General features: G+C 43.3%; 1 protein-coding gene across 1 annotated transcript in view; it reads left to right on the top strand.

Moving 5' to 3' along the window:
- LOC149265090 (protein LEAD-SENSITIVE 1-like) overlaps positions 1-15,311 on the top strand; it is a 35,397-nt gene extending 20,086 nt beyond the window's left edge. Inside the window, exon 2 of the mRNA XM_089391478.1 lies at positions 13,994-15,311. Coding sequence (XP_089247604.1) covers positions 13,994-14,997 — 1,004 coding nt within the window. The 3' untranslated portion in view covers positions 14,998-15,311. The remainder of the gene's footprint in view (positions 1-13,993) is intronic.
- Positions 15,312-17,292: the final 1,981 nt, after the last annotated feature.

Genomic DNA, 17,292 nt, shown 5'->3' with positions numbered 1-17,292 from the left:
TTGTTTTCCCATGTAATATTAATATAAGGGGGGATATCTCTATCTCTCTCATAATCCCTAAATTCAAGCATCCCAACCAGTCAGCCAACCAACATCGCAACAAGAAAGAAAGGGCTAATTTTTTCCTCCCTTAAGTTTTTTCCATCTCTCTAACCTACCGAAGGAGATAAAGGGGCTAGAACTAGATAACGTAGGTAATATCTCCATTCGTCCATCCATCCTTCTGATCCTTCTTTTGATCCTTGTTTTCCCATCTCTAAGCAGTGTATTCATTGGTTGGTTTGTTCTAAGGCAGCCCTTGGTTTTCCAAAGGCTGTATACATTTCAAAGTTCTAGACATGTAAAGACATAAATAGAGAGCTACTCCCTCCTTCCTCGTATGCCCTTTCTATACGTAATATCCTAATCAATGAAAAGGGGATATATGATTGTTCAATAGCTCAGAGGATAACCTGATAAAGTGTATTTGGCCTGTATCCCATAAATTCCTAGCTAAAAAAGCATGTTCGTGAGATAAGTCCCCATCCATCCATGAGGCAATAAGAGGCTTCAAAATGTTTCTATGAGACTGAAAAAGATTTGGCATAAAAGGTATCCAGGAAAAAAGGTTAAGAGGACTAAAAATGTTATTCAAATGAGGCTTATAAAGAAGAGGCTTAAAAGTGCCCAACCAACAGTTGTATTAGATCACCCAAAAATGCAAGTACCCCCACTTTATTAATAGAAAATGCATTTTAAGGCTCGTTGTGTGACCCCCTAGATAGAAGGCGCATTCATAGAGATTATTATTTGGAATTCCCATCTAAGTCTGAGTCCGAACTAGCATAAATAGGGTTCCTAGCCCTAGGTCGGATTTACATTACAAAAGGGTCCATTCCTTCTCTCGGTCTGGAGTAACCATGGAATGGTTGGATAAGGAGTTAGGGGAATGGGTACACCTCACGCTAGGGACTACCACCTAATTCATCCCCTCTTTTCACTCCTTCTGGCCAGCAAGATTAGCAGAAGATTCAATTCCCAATCTAGTCCAATATGTTCGATCAATCTTGTGAGTTGGTAACATATCTTAAATGAGAAGCTCATCTGTTAACAACATGGCTAAACCTCAGTCTTCTGGCGGGGAACACGGTAAACCTAATAAATCCAATTCAATGTTGGATTAGGACCTTGTATTTTCTCTTGGCCAACCATTTATGTGGTATATCTCTATCTTTTGGCCATTGAAGGGGGCCCTTTCTCTTTTCTGTTTTCAACTTGGCTCAACCTCCTTGATATGAATGTCTCTATCTATTCCCTCCTTCGTGAGGTATGGTCTATTTGCAAGTGGACTTGGCTGATGGGTGAGTTTGAGGAATGGGTGCAACCACCCGACTTGATTTTAGAGTGATAGGCCACCCCACTTGTTTTAGGGATGGACACTCACCTCAAGTATGCCCCCACCTAAAATATAGGTCCACCCTTTCACTAGCAAATTGACCATTTACACATTGCATTCTCTATCATCCCAAGGCATATACTACCACGTTTTCATTCTCACTGCTTGTTTAGATCTAATTGAATTATTGGGTGGTGGGGAAGTGGGTGTCATTTCTGAACTAGTACCAGTGCTAAAGCCTAATCACATATATATAGAACGGCAAATATAATAAAATAATGCCTCGCCTTATTTCTTCCCCTCACAAAACTGAGTATTTTAGATTGGCATTATATATTAGATTATCCACTAATCTCTTTCATGATTAATTTGGAACCTAAATTGAATTGGTGCACCTCATTTGTTTTGGTAACTAAAGATCTAATAAAGAGAGGACACAACGAAAATGAGAGATCTCTTGGTATACGAATGAGATTATAAAATATTCTGGTACGATCTATGATTCGAGCAGAGATTCCATACGATGCTAAATTGTAATTACATATATCAATAATGACTAGGATAAATGGTTAGCAAAGAGTCACTGTTTAGCGCTCCCCTCTTGGGAAAAGTAAGGAAATCTAGAGTGATTCCAACAACCCTTCATTATGCTCTTTGAGGAGCCCCAAACTTATATTATGCCCCAAACTTATATTATGCTATTCCTGATTAGGAAATAGATATCACAAGTGTTGGTAGCGAACTCTTGAGCACTATATCTATAAGGATAGGAACAAAAGACAGTTTTGGGTGGAAGGTTATCCTAAGCAACACTTCGCTATGCTCTTGAGCGAGATACAGATATATCAAAAATAGATACGATTCTATCGCTAACCAGCGAAATAGATATGGAACCATACCTGTAAGGACCTGCGGTCCGGGTCATCTTCACCGTGTGAAGTGTGTAGGAGGAGCATGTGCGAAATGCAGTTGAACGAGCCTTCAACAACTTCATATAGGTGTTGGGCGAGCGTTGAGGGGGCGGTCCCACGAGTTGGGTGGGCTAACCCTCCTCCTGGGTGAGACAACGCAACATGAGCGAGTCGGCTGGGCATTTGGCGTGGGTCGACTGGGTGACACAACCTGCCACCCACTCAAATACATAGGCGAATGGTTTTTGGAGGCAAACCATCATTCACAACATGATTTATCTACGAGCTGGGTTGGAGTGTGAAGTTGGACGCAGGTTGAGAAGTGCGAAGGCGCAGGGAGATGTCCCCGCACTTCGGGCAAAACGTTCAGGTAGCGAGTTTTTTGGAAAAACTCGGGTGAGGTCATTGCGAAAAATAATCGGGTGAGGTCATTTGAGCAAACTGGGTGAGGTCGTTCGGGCGGACTCGAGTGAAGTCGTCGGGTGACCCGAGTAAAGTTGTTGGGGTGGACCGAGTGAGGTCGTTCGGGCAGACTCAGGTGAAGTCGTCGGGCAACTCGGGTGAAGTCGTTTAGGCGGACTCGGGTGAAGTCGTCGGGCGACCCGAGTGAAGTCGTGTGGCGACTCAGGTGAAGTTGTTCGGGTGAAGGCATTCAGGCGAACCCGTGTGAGTCGTGCAAAGGCAACTGAGGTGATTCATGCCAAGGCAACTCTGGTGAGTCATGCAAAGATACGGGTGGATGTGCAGACGGGCGGCTGGGGGAGGACGCTTCGTGCACACCGAAACGAAGACATGGTTGAAATGTGTGGATAGGCAAACCGGGTAGGCCACGCTGTGCACTACGAGACGGCGGAAATGGTGAAGTATTGAATCGAAGGTCGTGAACGAGAGTCGAGCAGACGGTACTGTGTGCGGGCCACCGAACGGAGGTCGGGTAGGGTAACACGATTTGGGCGTTTGATGACCAAACGGAGAGCGAGTCTGGTGAAGACGTGCAACGAGGTGAACGAAGGGTTGGTGAATTTTGCAACGATCGTGCAAAAGCGCCGACGTGCTGGGCAATCAAGTTTGCCGAAAGTTGGAAATTTGGCTAAGTGTAAATTTGGAGTTTTCCGAGATTTAGTTTATACTTTGTAAAAGTGGAAAATTATGTATATTGATATCAGACAGACTCATATTGCAGGGAGTTGCCCCTCCCTTTATATTGTTGTGCATTTCTCTTGTATAATGCTGTTATGATGAATATGTATGGGTTTTCATCTGTATAAAGGATAAAGATAATACTTGGTAACGAAAAATAAACTGAGTATGAATGTTAGGTGTAGTCCATGAACATAAGTATTGGTGAAAAGAAAGTGTTTGGTGGTGCTGCACCTCGCTATAGTGCGGCTAGAAGATTACCGCCAGTGTAGGGGTGTGACAAATGGTATCAGAGCTGGTGAATTGAATTAAGGAGCTGATTCTACGAAGGTCGAAGACTTGAAAGGGAGTTCAAGTTTTGCAGGTGATAGGTGGAATATCAGGGTGATTCAGGTGAATGGTGAAATAGGTTTAGTAGAGGTGTCGCTTAGTGCTTGGGCCAAGTTGAACAACAAGATATGGCAGGTTTGGAAGAATGTGAAGGGAAGCTCTTGCTTACCTTATACAGGTTGAAGTGGATGAAAGAAGAGAACCCTCGGATTCGAAAGGAACTTGAAGTCTTAGAAAATAATGTTGAAGATGAATTTTTTCAACTTGGTTGAACAATGGAGCAGGATGAAGTTGCAGATTGTGCTGACAAGGAAGAGGAAGCCGTGATGTTTGAGGATGTTGCAAATATGACCATGATGGAGGATGAACTTGAGATTGATCAAGTTGGACCAGGATAGTGCAAATTGCAGACATGGATGGATGAGGATACTCACATGGAGGAGCCTCATGATGATGAAGTAAGTATTGATACTTGTGTTTCACTTGAGAATTTGGTAGATGAATCATATGCAGGGAAGGGAAAAATTAGTTTTCCGATGCTAGGAAGGATCTAACCATGGATGTCTATGATGATACCTTGTATGGAGAAGCAAGGATTTTTTACTGTTGCGGGACTTGTTGGGGTTGTTTGTGACCTTATGGTAGAAGGTACAAGGGCCTATGACAAGGGAGAAACATGATAATCATTGCAGAAGAATGGTCATGCTTTAGCCACATGGGGAATTGGCTAAGTGCCCGTCATGACTCACGGATAGATTGGAGGAGGGCACACACTTGAGGTATGATGATACTTAGGTGGACTTCTCATGGCCAAGACCAAGAGCAAGTCTTGGTTGAACCTTTAGTGGGGGAGCTATGATAGAGAGACTCATGTGATGATGATATGGTTGAGTGACCGAGTTCACTAGACCGAAGATTTTAGACTTGGATGGGGATGACCAATTGTTGTGATGGGTCTACTTAGTTGGAGTACATGGGCAACTTAGTCATGGACATCAAGTTGGTGACATGGAGATGTTTTACTTATGAGTCGATGGAGATGTTGTGCACTCTTGTACAATAAGGCTATGGACTTGGATGGAATTGTGAGCAGACTATGGAGCATTCTTACTACATGGAGAGCTGAGGCATCTTGCAGAGACCTTTGGGTTGAGACTTGTATGCTTGCTGAGATGTTGGTTGGAGATGACTCATAGAGCTCATGATGACATGAGGTTGTGACTTTTGAGGGCTTCATATATGGTGGACTTAGAGGATCTGATGCATTGAGGAGTTGAGGTCAGAGACTTTGATGCAGGATGGGGTGCATACTTTCGAGTACATATATGGGTGTGGCTTGGAAGAGTGACTTGATGTGGAGGATCGATATGAGACACTTTGGAGTGATGGAGTTACAACAATGATGATGCCTTGGTGGCAACACTTGGGCATGGGTTGAGCTAAAACTTAACAACTTTGACACACGGAAGCTGATTGATCTATGATCATGGGCAGCACATGGATAGGTGAGATAGGTGTATACTTGTTTCTATGACAGACTTGAGGAATGGCGCATTACAGATATGATGGAGGTAGCTTTATGGACCTGGATGTGGCACATCGAGAGTCAGAGTTTGATGAGATGATTTCTTCACCTTGAGGAGATGGATGTTTTGCAGATGGATGATGATGTTGGGATAGATGCAACTGATTTCATGCAGCACATTGACACCAAACATCATGGACAACATGTTGCAGATGAGATGGAACTACTTCATGGCCCTGAGCATGGCTTACACTTATATGGAGATGGATTCTTAATCAATTTGATGATGTGATAGGATGTTCTGAGAAATGACTGATGATGGCATGAGGATGGACATTCTTATGATTTGGACATGATAGTTGGATTAGCTACCCAACTAGTTTGACTCATGAGGGCACGCAGTGTGTAGAGTTGTGCTAGCATTGTGTTGGAGTATCATGGCAATAGTTCACACGATGACAATACATGATGAGGTTGACATGAAATGTTGCAGTGGGCATGTAGCTTGAGATGGAGGGGCCAACCTTCCACGATGGAGAGCAGCATGTGGAGATTGTGACAAGGTAGTTGATGATCATGGATTGGGATGATTTTCCGATGCATGACACACTAGTAGGGTGTATGCCTTGGTATGGATATCTTGGTGACAGATGGTTGCCGGGATGAGATATTGTCGAGGATGACAATGATTTCAGGTGGGGGAGGATGTAAGGACCAGCGAGCCGGGTCATCTTCACCGTGTGAATTGCATGCGAGGAGCATGTGCAAAATGCAGTTGAACAAACCTTAGACGAGTTCACATAGGCATTGGGCGAGCGTTTAGGGGGTGGTCCCACGAGTTGGGTGGGACGACCCTCCTCCTGGGCAAGAAATCGCAACATGAATGAGTCGACTGGGCATTTGGCGTGGGTCGGCTAAGTGACACAACCCGCCACCCGCTCATATACATAGGTGAACGGTTTGTGGGGGCAAACCATCTTTCACAACATGGTTTATCTACGAGCTGGGTTAGAGTGCAAAGTTGGATGCAGGTTGGGAAGTGCGAAGGCACAGGGAGATGTGCCCGCACTTCGAGTAAAGCGTTCAGGCATCGAGTCATTTGGCAAAACTTGGGTGAGGTCGTCAAGCAGAAAACTCTGGTGAGGTCGTTCGGGCGAATTGGATGAGGTCGTGTGGGTAGATTAAGGTGAAGTCGTTGAGCGACCCAGGTGAAGTCATTCGAGCGGACTAGGTGAGGTCGTTCGGGCAGACTCATGTGAAGTCGTCGGGCGACCCAAGTGAAGTCGTTTGGGCGAACTCGGGTGAAGTTGATCTGGATTTAAACAGGAACGCAACAAATTACAGAGATAACCATATATACAAAGATGCAATGGAAATAATACTTCATTTCGTTAATGGAAAATACTAAAATATGCTTACAACCAAAAATGGAAATAAACCAGCTAGGGCGATGGTAGCTTATCTCTCAAAAGAGATGTGATGGCTACATGCCTCTGAACTGTCTTACAATGAGGCTCGAAGGCCTATTTATTGTTGAGAAATAGTGGAAAAACCCTTAACATTCCAAAACCCTACCCTAGAAGATGAAACGCCAAACTATGGGCCCCGTTTGGGGTAAGTTGGTACATCAACTTCCCGGGGTCGTAACTTTGGCATACGATCTCCATTTGATGCATACAATAGCTTGTTAGAAATATCTATCCGAGCACTATCATTGTTGGAAATTCCATGGACCGATGTTGCCCACGGATTCCCCAAAAAACGTCGTTTAGGGCCTCAAAACGGCTCCGGAAGTTCAGGACCCGAAAAACTGCTAAAAATAGTAAGTTGTGCTACAATTAAGGAAACTGAAAATGCTGAGAAGAACAATGGTGGGGGTCCAGGTGGACTTGGCAGGTGGCCACCAATATCCACCTGGATCATTCCTCCCCACTTAGGAAGCAATGGTCCCCATTGCGTTGAGCTCCTCCATGAGATGAGGAAACTTTTGTTGAACTTGTTCCCTGTTGAGCCACTTGCCCTGCTGAAGGAATTGGCCTGCTTTGACAACTCGATACAGTTGGATATTCTGTTGGCGAGTGTTCTTGATCTGTGTGTCCAGGATCCGATCAGTTGCAGCTTTTTCCATGCAATCTGGATTTAATTCTGTGGGTTTGAGCTGTTCCGCAATGTCGGATGTGTCTAGCAATGGTGGAAAGTATGGCCGAAGGCGGTCCACATTGAACATTGGGTGCAGGCCAAGGAATGGGGGAATGCTGAGCTCAAATGCATTGTCTCCCATAGCCTTAGTAATGGTGTAAGGACCATATTGGAGTGGTCTCAATTTCCGATAGGCTCCAGTAAGGCGTTCCTTTTGCAAATGCAACCAGACTTTGTCGCCCACCTGAAACTTGTGTGGCACCCGATGTTGATCATGTCGCTGCTTGTACTTGGCATTTGATTTCTCAAGAATGTCATGGACCTGTTGGCGAATGTGTTGGATGTGCTCAATGAAGCTGGTGGCCTTATCTGTTTCGGATTGGACATGAGCTGAATTTATGTGAGTAGCTGTAAGTGGCATGGCCACATCAATGGGGCATAGTGGCTGGAATCCCAAACCCACCTGAAAAGGGCTATGACCAGTGGAGCTGTGAAGAGCTCGGTTGTAGTTGTGCTGAACATAGGGGAGGCTCTTGTCCCATGTGCGTGGATGCTTTGAGTTATACATGCGCAGAATGTGCACAATCATCCTATTGACAACCTCTGTCTAGCCATCAGTTTGAGGATGGAAGGCTGTGGACTTCGTGAGTTTGGTGTCCAGCATTGACCAGAGACTGGACCAAAATGTGCTGAGAAACCGACTGTCCCGATCTGAGATGATAGACTGTGGGATCCCAAAGTGCACCCACACTCGTTCAAAGAAGAGTTTAGCAGTGGCTTCTGCTGTGATATTCTTCTTGCAGGCCACCATAATGGCCATCTTTGAGAACCTGTCGATGACCACAAAAACACAGTCATTTCCATGCTTAGTGGAAGGAAGGCCTGACATGTAATCCATGGAGATGGATTCCCAAGGTCGACTTGGGGTAGGCAACGGGGTATAGAGGCCGTGCTTCTTAATGGTCGGTTTGGCAATGGCACAGGCAGTACATGATCTGATGTACTTTCCAACATCCTGTCGAAGATTCAGCCAATAGAAATAATTTTGCAGAACTGCCACTGTTTTCTCGACCCCGAAATGCCCAGCAGCCCGACTATAGTGGGCTTCCCAAATCATCTTGGCACGCTTGCTTGAAGGAACACAAAGGTGACCGAGGTGGCATAATAGGGCATCCTGAAGGTGAAAATCTGGAACATGCCGACCCTCCAAGAGTGTCTGGTATGTGTGGCCAAATTCTGGGTCGCTTTTGTAGAGAAGTGGCCAATCAGAAGTCTCGTGCCCACAAGAGTTGAGCACGGTGGTTAACGCCATGATCGGTGGTCGACTGAGGCAATCTGCAACATTATTGGTGCTGCCCTTTTTATACTTGATATTCAAGTGGAACTGTTGCAGGTATGTAGACCACTTCTGATGGCGATCATTCTGCAATTTCCCTTGGGTCTGTATGAACTGCAGTAGTCGGTGGTCTGTGTGGATGACCGTTTCCTTCCCCAAAATGTAATGCTTCCATTGTCGGCAGGCCTGTACAATGGAATACATCTCTTTATCATAAGTGGGGTACTTCCGGACTGTGTCTGAAAGTGTTTCACTGTGATATGCCACTGGATGTCCATGTTGAGTAAGGACTGCCCCAATAGCATAGTCAGAGGCATCTGTCTCGACCTCAAATGGTTGTTGTAAATCTGGTAACGCGAGCACTGGTGCCGTGCAGAGGCGATCCTTCAACTCCATGAATGCCTTCTGTTGAGATTCAGACCAAAAGAATTTTGCTTTTACCCTTCCCTTGGTGACTTGACTCAAGGGCCAAGAAATATGAGAAAACCCCAACACAAACCTGCGGTAGAAGTTGGCAAGACCTAGAAAGCTGCGGAGCTCTGTTAGAGTGGTTGGAGAGGGCCAATCTTGAATGACTTGGATCTTGGCTGGATCGACATGCACCCCGTGTTCATCAATGATGTATCCCAGATACTGAACCTGGGTCATGCCAAAAGTGCATTTCTCCAAATTGGCACATAGCTTGTGTTGCCGCAGTGTTTGGAGAACCTGTCGGATGTGGTGGAGGTGCTCTTCCCAACTCTGGCTGAAGATCAGAATGTCATCCAAGTATACTACTACAAAGGAGTTGGTGAATGGCCGCAAGATGTCATCCATTAGCCTCATGAAGGTTGCAGGAGCATTTGTCAATCCGAAAGGCATAACCAACCATTCAAAGAGGCCCTCCTTGGATTTGAAGGCAGTCTTCCACACATCAAAGGGTTCGATTGGTACCTGGTGATATCCTAACTTCAGATCGATCTTGCTGAAATATTTCGCCCCCTTTAGTTGGTCTAGGAGGTCATCAATCCGTGGGATCGGGTACCTATTACGGACAGTGATCTTGTTCAGCACCCGATAGTCAATACAGAGTCTCCACGTCCCATCCTTCTTCTGTACCAACACGATCGGGCTCCCACAGGGCGATGAACTCGGACGGATGTGACCTTTCTGCAGGAGCTCCTGAATCTGCCTCTTGATTTCATCGTTCTCCAGAACGGAGCGCCGATAAATTGGTCCATTGGGTAGCAGCGCACCTGGGGTCAGATCGATGGAGTGCTTGACTTGACAGTGCAGAGGAACCCCTGTCGGGGAGGTGAAGATGTCCTCGTACTCCTCCACAACCTTGTCCATCTGTAGTTGTCGTGCAGAGGGACCCCGTCTGGAGGCCGCGGCCACTGTCTTCTTCTTTCCTTGAGGGCGTATCATCAGGAAAACAAATTTCCTAGTTTTGGAAATGATCTTACTGCATTGTTTTGCAGTAATCAAAGAGATGGCGGTAGGTGGTGCTACCTCTGGTATCCTGTACAACTTATTTCCCAATGTAATAATAACAGCACGGGGCCTTGATTCATACACAGCATGTCGCTTCTACAAGTATGGTTGTCCTAGTAATACATCACAAACTTCAAGGGGAGCAATGTCACACAATACCTCATCCGTGAAGGGCTTGATGTTGTATGGAAGGCGACACTGCTGGCTCACGCGAAGATCTCGTCCTTGGTGAAGCCACCCAATGGTGTATGGTTGTGGATGTGCTGTGGTCGGTAAGCCCAACCGCTTCACGACCTCTGCCGAAATGAGGTTCTTTTGACTCCCACTATCAACAATGAACTGTATCGGGGAGCCCTTTACCCACATCTGGGAGTGGAAGAGACGCTCCTCCTCCTCTGGATCTTCGGGTTCATTTTTCTGGATCTTTGCGGTAGCAACAGTGGTGCTGGGATCCGCATCAATGATCTGCTTCCCTTTTTCATTCCCCTTATCGGGTTCTGACTCAGAGTCAGAACATGCATCTAATTCTGAAACCTTTAGCTCAGCCACCAGTGACTGCTTGGCCCGACACTCACTTGTGTTGTGAGTGGAGCTCTTATGGAACTCGCACCATTTTCCAGTGTCCTTTCTCGGCTTCGCGGCGCTGTTCTTTGCTTGCAGCTTCGGCTGGTTGTCTTGGGCTGTCCTGCCTTGGCTTTGTCCTTTGTTCTGTGGTTTAGGGGCACCTTTCCCCTACTTCGGATTCGCAGATCCAAAGTCTCGCTTCTTTTGTTTAAACTTTTGCTCGACCTTGACGGCATATCGGTATGCTGCGCCGAGCGAGGAGATGTTTAGGAATTGTATTTCTTCCTAGATGTACTTGTGCAGACAGCCACGGTATTTGAGTATCAAATGTTGCTCCGAATCCTTGATACCCAACTTTGTGCGAAGGGTATGGAAAAGATTGGTGAACTCCGGCACGTCTTGGTCCCTTCCCTGCCGTAGTGTGGTCCACTTTATGTATTCATCCTCATAGCTTCCAACAGGGTAGTACTGCTCCTTGATGGCATCCCGGAACGAATCCCAGGTGGGTGCGGCTGAAAATAGTGAGCCAATACTTTCATCCTTCTACTCGCAGTAGGTTTCCCACCAGTCCTTGACGTGGGGGGCTGCTTTGAGAAGAGCAAAAACAATCTTTTCCCGACTCGAAAATTCATGAACAAAAAAATAACCCTCTAGCAGATTTAACCATTTATCTACGGCATCTGCGTCTATTTGACCCTCGAATATGGGGATTTCAAAATTAACTTGTACCTTAAAGGGTGTGGCGTTTCTAGAGTAGCTGCTGGAAGCCGATGCGTTGCTTCTGGGTAGCCACTGAAGGATCTGGGCAAAGCTGTCCATCATCGCGTTCCGTTGTCGCTCGAGGGCTTCTTTAAGCAAGATTTTGATGGGATCTCCTGCCCCCTCATCTTTCTTCTCATCCGCCATGGGAGACCGTCGGGATTTGCGAGGTTGGTCTTGCAAAGGTTCAACCAGTTCAAGCCCTAACTCCTTATATCCCGACCTTGTTGGGGACATGCAAAGAAAAACAGAGAAAAAGCAGACCGCTCTGATACCACTGATCCGGATTTAAATAGGAACGCAACAAATTACAGAGATAACCATATACACAAAGATGCAGTGGAAATAATACTTCATTTCATTAATGGAAAATACTGAAATATGCTTACAACCAGAAATGGAAATAAACCAGCTAGGGCGATGGTAGCTTATCTCTGAAAAGAGATGTGATGGCTACATGCCTCTGAACTGTCTTACAATGAGGCTCGAAGGCCTATTTATTGTTGAGAAACAGTGGAAAAACCCTTAACATTCCAAAACCCTACCCTAGAAGATGAAACGCCAAACTATGGGCCCCGTTTGGGGTAAGTTGGTACATCAACTTCCCGGGGTCGTAACTTTGGCATACGATCTCCGTTTGATGCATACAATAGCTCGTTAGAAATATCTATCCGAGCACTATCATTGTTGCCCCCGGATTCCCCAAAAAACGTCATTTAGGGCCTCAAAACGGCTCCGAAAGTTCAGGACCCGAAAAACTGCTAAAAATAGTAAGTTGTGCTACAATTAAAGAAACTGAAAATGCTGAGAAGAACAATGGTGGGGGTCCAGGTGGACTTGGCAGGTGGCCACCAATATCCACCTGGATCAGAAGTCGTCAGGCGACCCGGGTGAAGTCGTGTGGCGACTCGGGTGAAGGCGTTCAGGCGAACCCAGGTCAGTCATGCGAATGCAACTTGGGTGAGTCTTGCAAAGGCAACTCGGGTGAGTCATGGTACGGGTGGACGGGTGAGGGCACGCTGTGCATGTTGAAACGAAGACACGGTTGAAACGTGCGGATGGGCAACTCGAGTAGGGCGCACCGTGCACTACAAGATGGTGGAAACAGTGAAGTATTGAACCGAAGGTCATGAACGAGAGTCAGGTAGATGGTACTACGTGAGAGCTGGCTGGTTTCACCTGCCAGGCGAGAACGTTGAGGTAGTCGCTAGGGTATGGCTGGACCTTACAACCCGATAATGTAACCCATACCATGCGTCAAACCAACAGATGCAAGATATGATGTTTGTTATCCAAGTGGCTATGACAATGAAATATTGATTGAGTTAAAGTTGCCACAGGAAAAGATTATGTTTCCCATTTTGCCTACAGACGAGATATTGTGATTGAGGTTGAGAAGTTGCCACCAGATGAGAGATAAAGAAGCCATGTTCCCCACCAGAATAGATTGAGACAAGCTGTTACCATACGTTATATCAATATGCTAACCAAGTTAGCACCATATGCGAAAGATACAGAATTCACAAAACCTCACCACTAAATCTAAGGAATGAAGAAATTACATTTTTTTGGGCTTACATTCCATTATTTTATATCTCAATATAAATCTATATAAAATTGAAGTATTGTAATTATTACCAACATTAATTTCTTTTATTTTTCTTATTTTTAATTTTCTAATTTAGAATATTGTTTTACTATTTTTAAAATATCACTGTCACATTGGATTATAGAGTGTCTATGGAGACAATGAATTTTTTTGAAAATATAGAGGTTATTAATTAAAATATTTTGAAATTTTGAAAAAATAATATGTTTATGTTCGTAATATATTTAAGTTTATAAAATTACCAGAATTATTTCTCTGTCTTGACTAGCTTTAAGAAGAAAATAAACATTGAAAAGATAAGAACTAATTTTCTTCAATGTAAAAACTTGAAGTTGGTCAATTTCCAAAATATTTTGGGACGTCACCTTAGCCATACTAAAAGGGTTGAACATGAAAAACACTTTCTCCAATTGTGAGGCTCTTACTCACATCAGCTCACATGGGCTCCTATCAACCATCAACGCACATCAGCTCCAATCAACCAAGACAGACCTTTGTCACATTATGTCCAACCTTCTTGACTTATTAAGTCATCAAAACTATAGTGATCTAAAAATGCTTCTCTCCTTCCTTTTCATAATAAAAATAAAATATTAAAAAGTATCAATTACACTTGCTATCATATTAGTATAAATTGAATTAATCATCATTATTCTCAATTTTTCTTTAGAAAAATATTTTAGATATATATAATATTGGATTTGTCTCCATTGAATTTTATTTGGTAACGATGCGTTGTTTATCTATTTTGTAATCAATGTAAATGGATTTTGTATGATTTCTCCAATTTATCTAATCTCACACATAATATGCTTGCTGGGTTCCTCCACAGGGATTTATGTTGGGGATAATCACGTGGTCCATTTTACAAGAGGGTCAGACCAAGAACTGGCAGTCGGGGCGAGTTTAATTAATTCATTTGCCTCTAGTTCAATACCAAAACAACATCTGAGTTGTACGAGTCCAACCGGCAACTGTGGCTTACAAAATGGAAATAATGGAGTAATAGGTTCTTGTTTGGATTGCTTTCTTGAGGGAGGAGCTGTGCATCGATTTGAGTATGGTGTTAGTGTAGCTGTATTTTTGGTACAAGCGCGTGGAGGAACGTGCACACTTGCACGATCGAATCCCCCAGAAACAGTGATTCACCGTGCAGAGTACCTGCTTCAAAATGGGTTTGCAAACTACGATGTAGTATCGATGAACTGTGAGGACTTCGCAATATACTGCAAGACAGGATTCATTGTTGGAAGTCATGACTCGGGAAGTGGGCAAGTAGCAGCACTGCGTGCTGTAATGCGTGCTGGTTATTGTTTCACTTCAAAGTACGCGTGTAGAGTTATGTTTGCTGCTGAACCAGTAGGCGTGGCCTTCTGGACGGTTCTAAATTTTGCTATAGGGAGATATAAAGGAGATATTGGTGTTCGCGTTGATAAAATTGAGTTACCGGTGGAGTCTTTGGCGGTATATTTTGATTCTTCAATTGGTGGTATGCCTCCAGTGGCTGGTAGTTCCATATCTAGGGACAGGAGCTCCATTAACGGCACAGAATCTCTGAATAGTGCAACGCCTATGGACAGGAGCTCCATCAATGGCACAGAATCTCTCAATAGTGCAACGCCTATGGACAGGAGCTCCATCAACGGCACAGAATCTCTCAATAGTGCAACGCCTATGGACAGGAGCTCCATCAACGGCACAGAATCTCTCAATAGTGCAACGCCTATGGACAGGAGCTCCATTAACGACACAGAATCTCTCAATAGTGCAACGCCTATGGACAGGAGCTCCATTAACGGCAAAGAATCTATCAATAACATGATGGTTTATACTTGACTCATCCTCCATGAAAGTAAAATTTTCGAGTGGTAACAGTCTTCAAGTAGAAGGATAAATTGTGTTGGGATTTAAACAAATTGAAGGTTTTATTTGGTCATGTAGCGGGTTCTGGATTGGTTTGTGTCTCAGAAGTTTCAGGTCATAAATGGTGACATAATTGTGTGTAATGGATTGAATCCTAAGTTGTGGGTGCTAGATGGGTTTGTGTGATACTAAAATTGAAATGTGTGCAATTGATTTCAGAGGACTAGATTGTCAATACATGACTGAAGTGCTTTATAATTTGTGGAAGTAATATATCCAATGTCATTCAGCGCAATCTAAATATATGCACATGTTGCCCTTGGAGTGTTATATGAATTCATATATATGGTTTCATATGTATTTGTTTCTTTTTAATGTGTTGGATTAATTAATGTAAATAGTTTAATGATATATTTCTCTTTGTTCTTAATCTGCCATCTCAATTACTTGATCTGGCCTTTCAAAAATTAGGATTATGGTTTAATATATATTTTTGTTTGCTTTCAAGGTTTTGGATTGATTATTGTTTATATTTCAATGTATTGGATTGATTATTGTTTATCTTTAATGTAGTGAATTGATTTTTTGGTTGGAGAAATGTATATATTTTTTTCAAAATTTTGGAATTTAAAATAAATATTTATTTGGACTTATAAAACAAGTATTTATTTAAAATATTTATGTTAATTCACATCTAAATAAAGGTTACAAAATTTAAAGTGTTTTGATTAATAAAATATTAATAGTAAAATATAAATTTTATTAAATATATTTTGGTTGGTTATTTAAAAAAGAAATGGTTGAATATAATATTACCTATTTTATAATGTTAAATTGAGTATAATTATTTTATTGTTAAATATTCAAAAATAACAATGATAATTATAGTTAGATATATTTTTATCCCCATTGGGGTCATATGGTGATATAAATGGGGTCAGGGTTTAACTTACTTTCCTTTCGCCATTTCATGTGCATGTCATCCATTCAAGGCACATTTATGGGGCCTCACCTCCCAAGGAGGGAGGTCTAGGCCCCTTGGTAAGATTGTGGTATATGCATCCACGACATCTATGAAATTTCTAGCATGCCCTTTGTCCCTGGCTAATGGCTTGAGCATTCCTTACTCCTCCATTGCTTCCTTCTACTCTGGTCTTCACCCACGATGCATTTGGACTCTCACTTGGTTGCTTTGATGGGTTGGCTCTTGTCTTTGACTTCCCCCCCTCCACTGTTAGCATTTTCAAAGGGAGAAGGTATGGCCTCGAGTTCAATGTCAATGCAAGTTGACCAACAAATTGTTATAGCATATCTCTTTCGTTGTTGCCTCATGTAGCTCCCCTCCCATCTCAAAGTCAGTACATGTGACATCTCGATGCCTCTAATGTCCATGATGCATCAAAGATCTTGTTGTCAACATGGAAGTGGTAATCGTGGAGATTTAGGGGGATAAAGGGCACAACTTCGAGAAGAAGCACTAGCCTATAAATTCCATGCCAGCACACCCCAAATATACATGAGAAAATTTGTCTTGTGGAGGAAGAAATTTGTCATTAAATGTAGGTCACTCTTGATTCAAATGTCATGGCTCCCATTGCACCTTGGGTTCCCAATATATTTTAGATGGACCCAAAGACTTCATGCTTGATGTGGAAGGCTGACTAGCCAGGTTGGAGATGGGTTTTTCACCTAACTCTCCAATTCCTCCACCATGCAATCTTAAGGAATGACTTATCAACCTAGATACTTCATTTTCATATGCATGCTCTGATTCCTTGCAATTTCATCTAAGTTCTTGCTACTCTAGCTAGCCCTTAAGGTTATAGTCATGTTTTTCTTTAACTGTATGTTTAGTTTAATTTTCTTGTTCACTCAAACTTTGAAGTTTAATAAGGTGACTCATTTTGTCTCTTGGTGTTGGTTTCCCCTATAGGTGGGGCAACAATGATTTTGGGTCTTTGTCAATCTCGGACACTCAATTATTTTTTGTTATTTCTTGCCTTTTTTTGTCTCTTATTATTGGCTTCCCCCACTAGGTTGGGCAACAAATCTTCTGGGTCTTTGTTAATCCTAGACACTCAATTAAATTTTTTACTTCTTGTCTCTTTGCTTTACTGTCTATGGTGTGGTTTCCAAGGTGGAAACCCAAAGAAATTAATTTTGTAGCATCTAGTGTAACACTTAGTAAATTTTGTTAGTTCTTTACACTTTTCTTTTTAATGTCTTTGGTGTGGTTTCCAAGGTGGAAAGCCAAAGTAATATTGTATT

The sequence above is a fragment of the Pinus tabuliformis genome, chromosome 6, assembly GCF_031772625.1.
Source record: "Pinus tabuliformis cultivar Carrire ecotype Pingquan chromosome 6, CPIR1, whole genome shotgun sequence".
In the NCBI taxonomy this organism is placed as follows: Eukaryota; Viridiplantae; Streptophyta; class Pinopsida; order Pinales; family Pinaceae; genus Pinus; species Pinus tabuliformis.
This window is presented reverse-complemented; position numbering and strand designations above follow the sequence as displayed.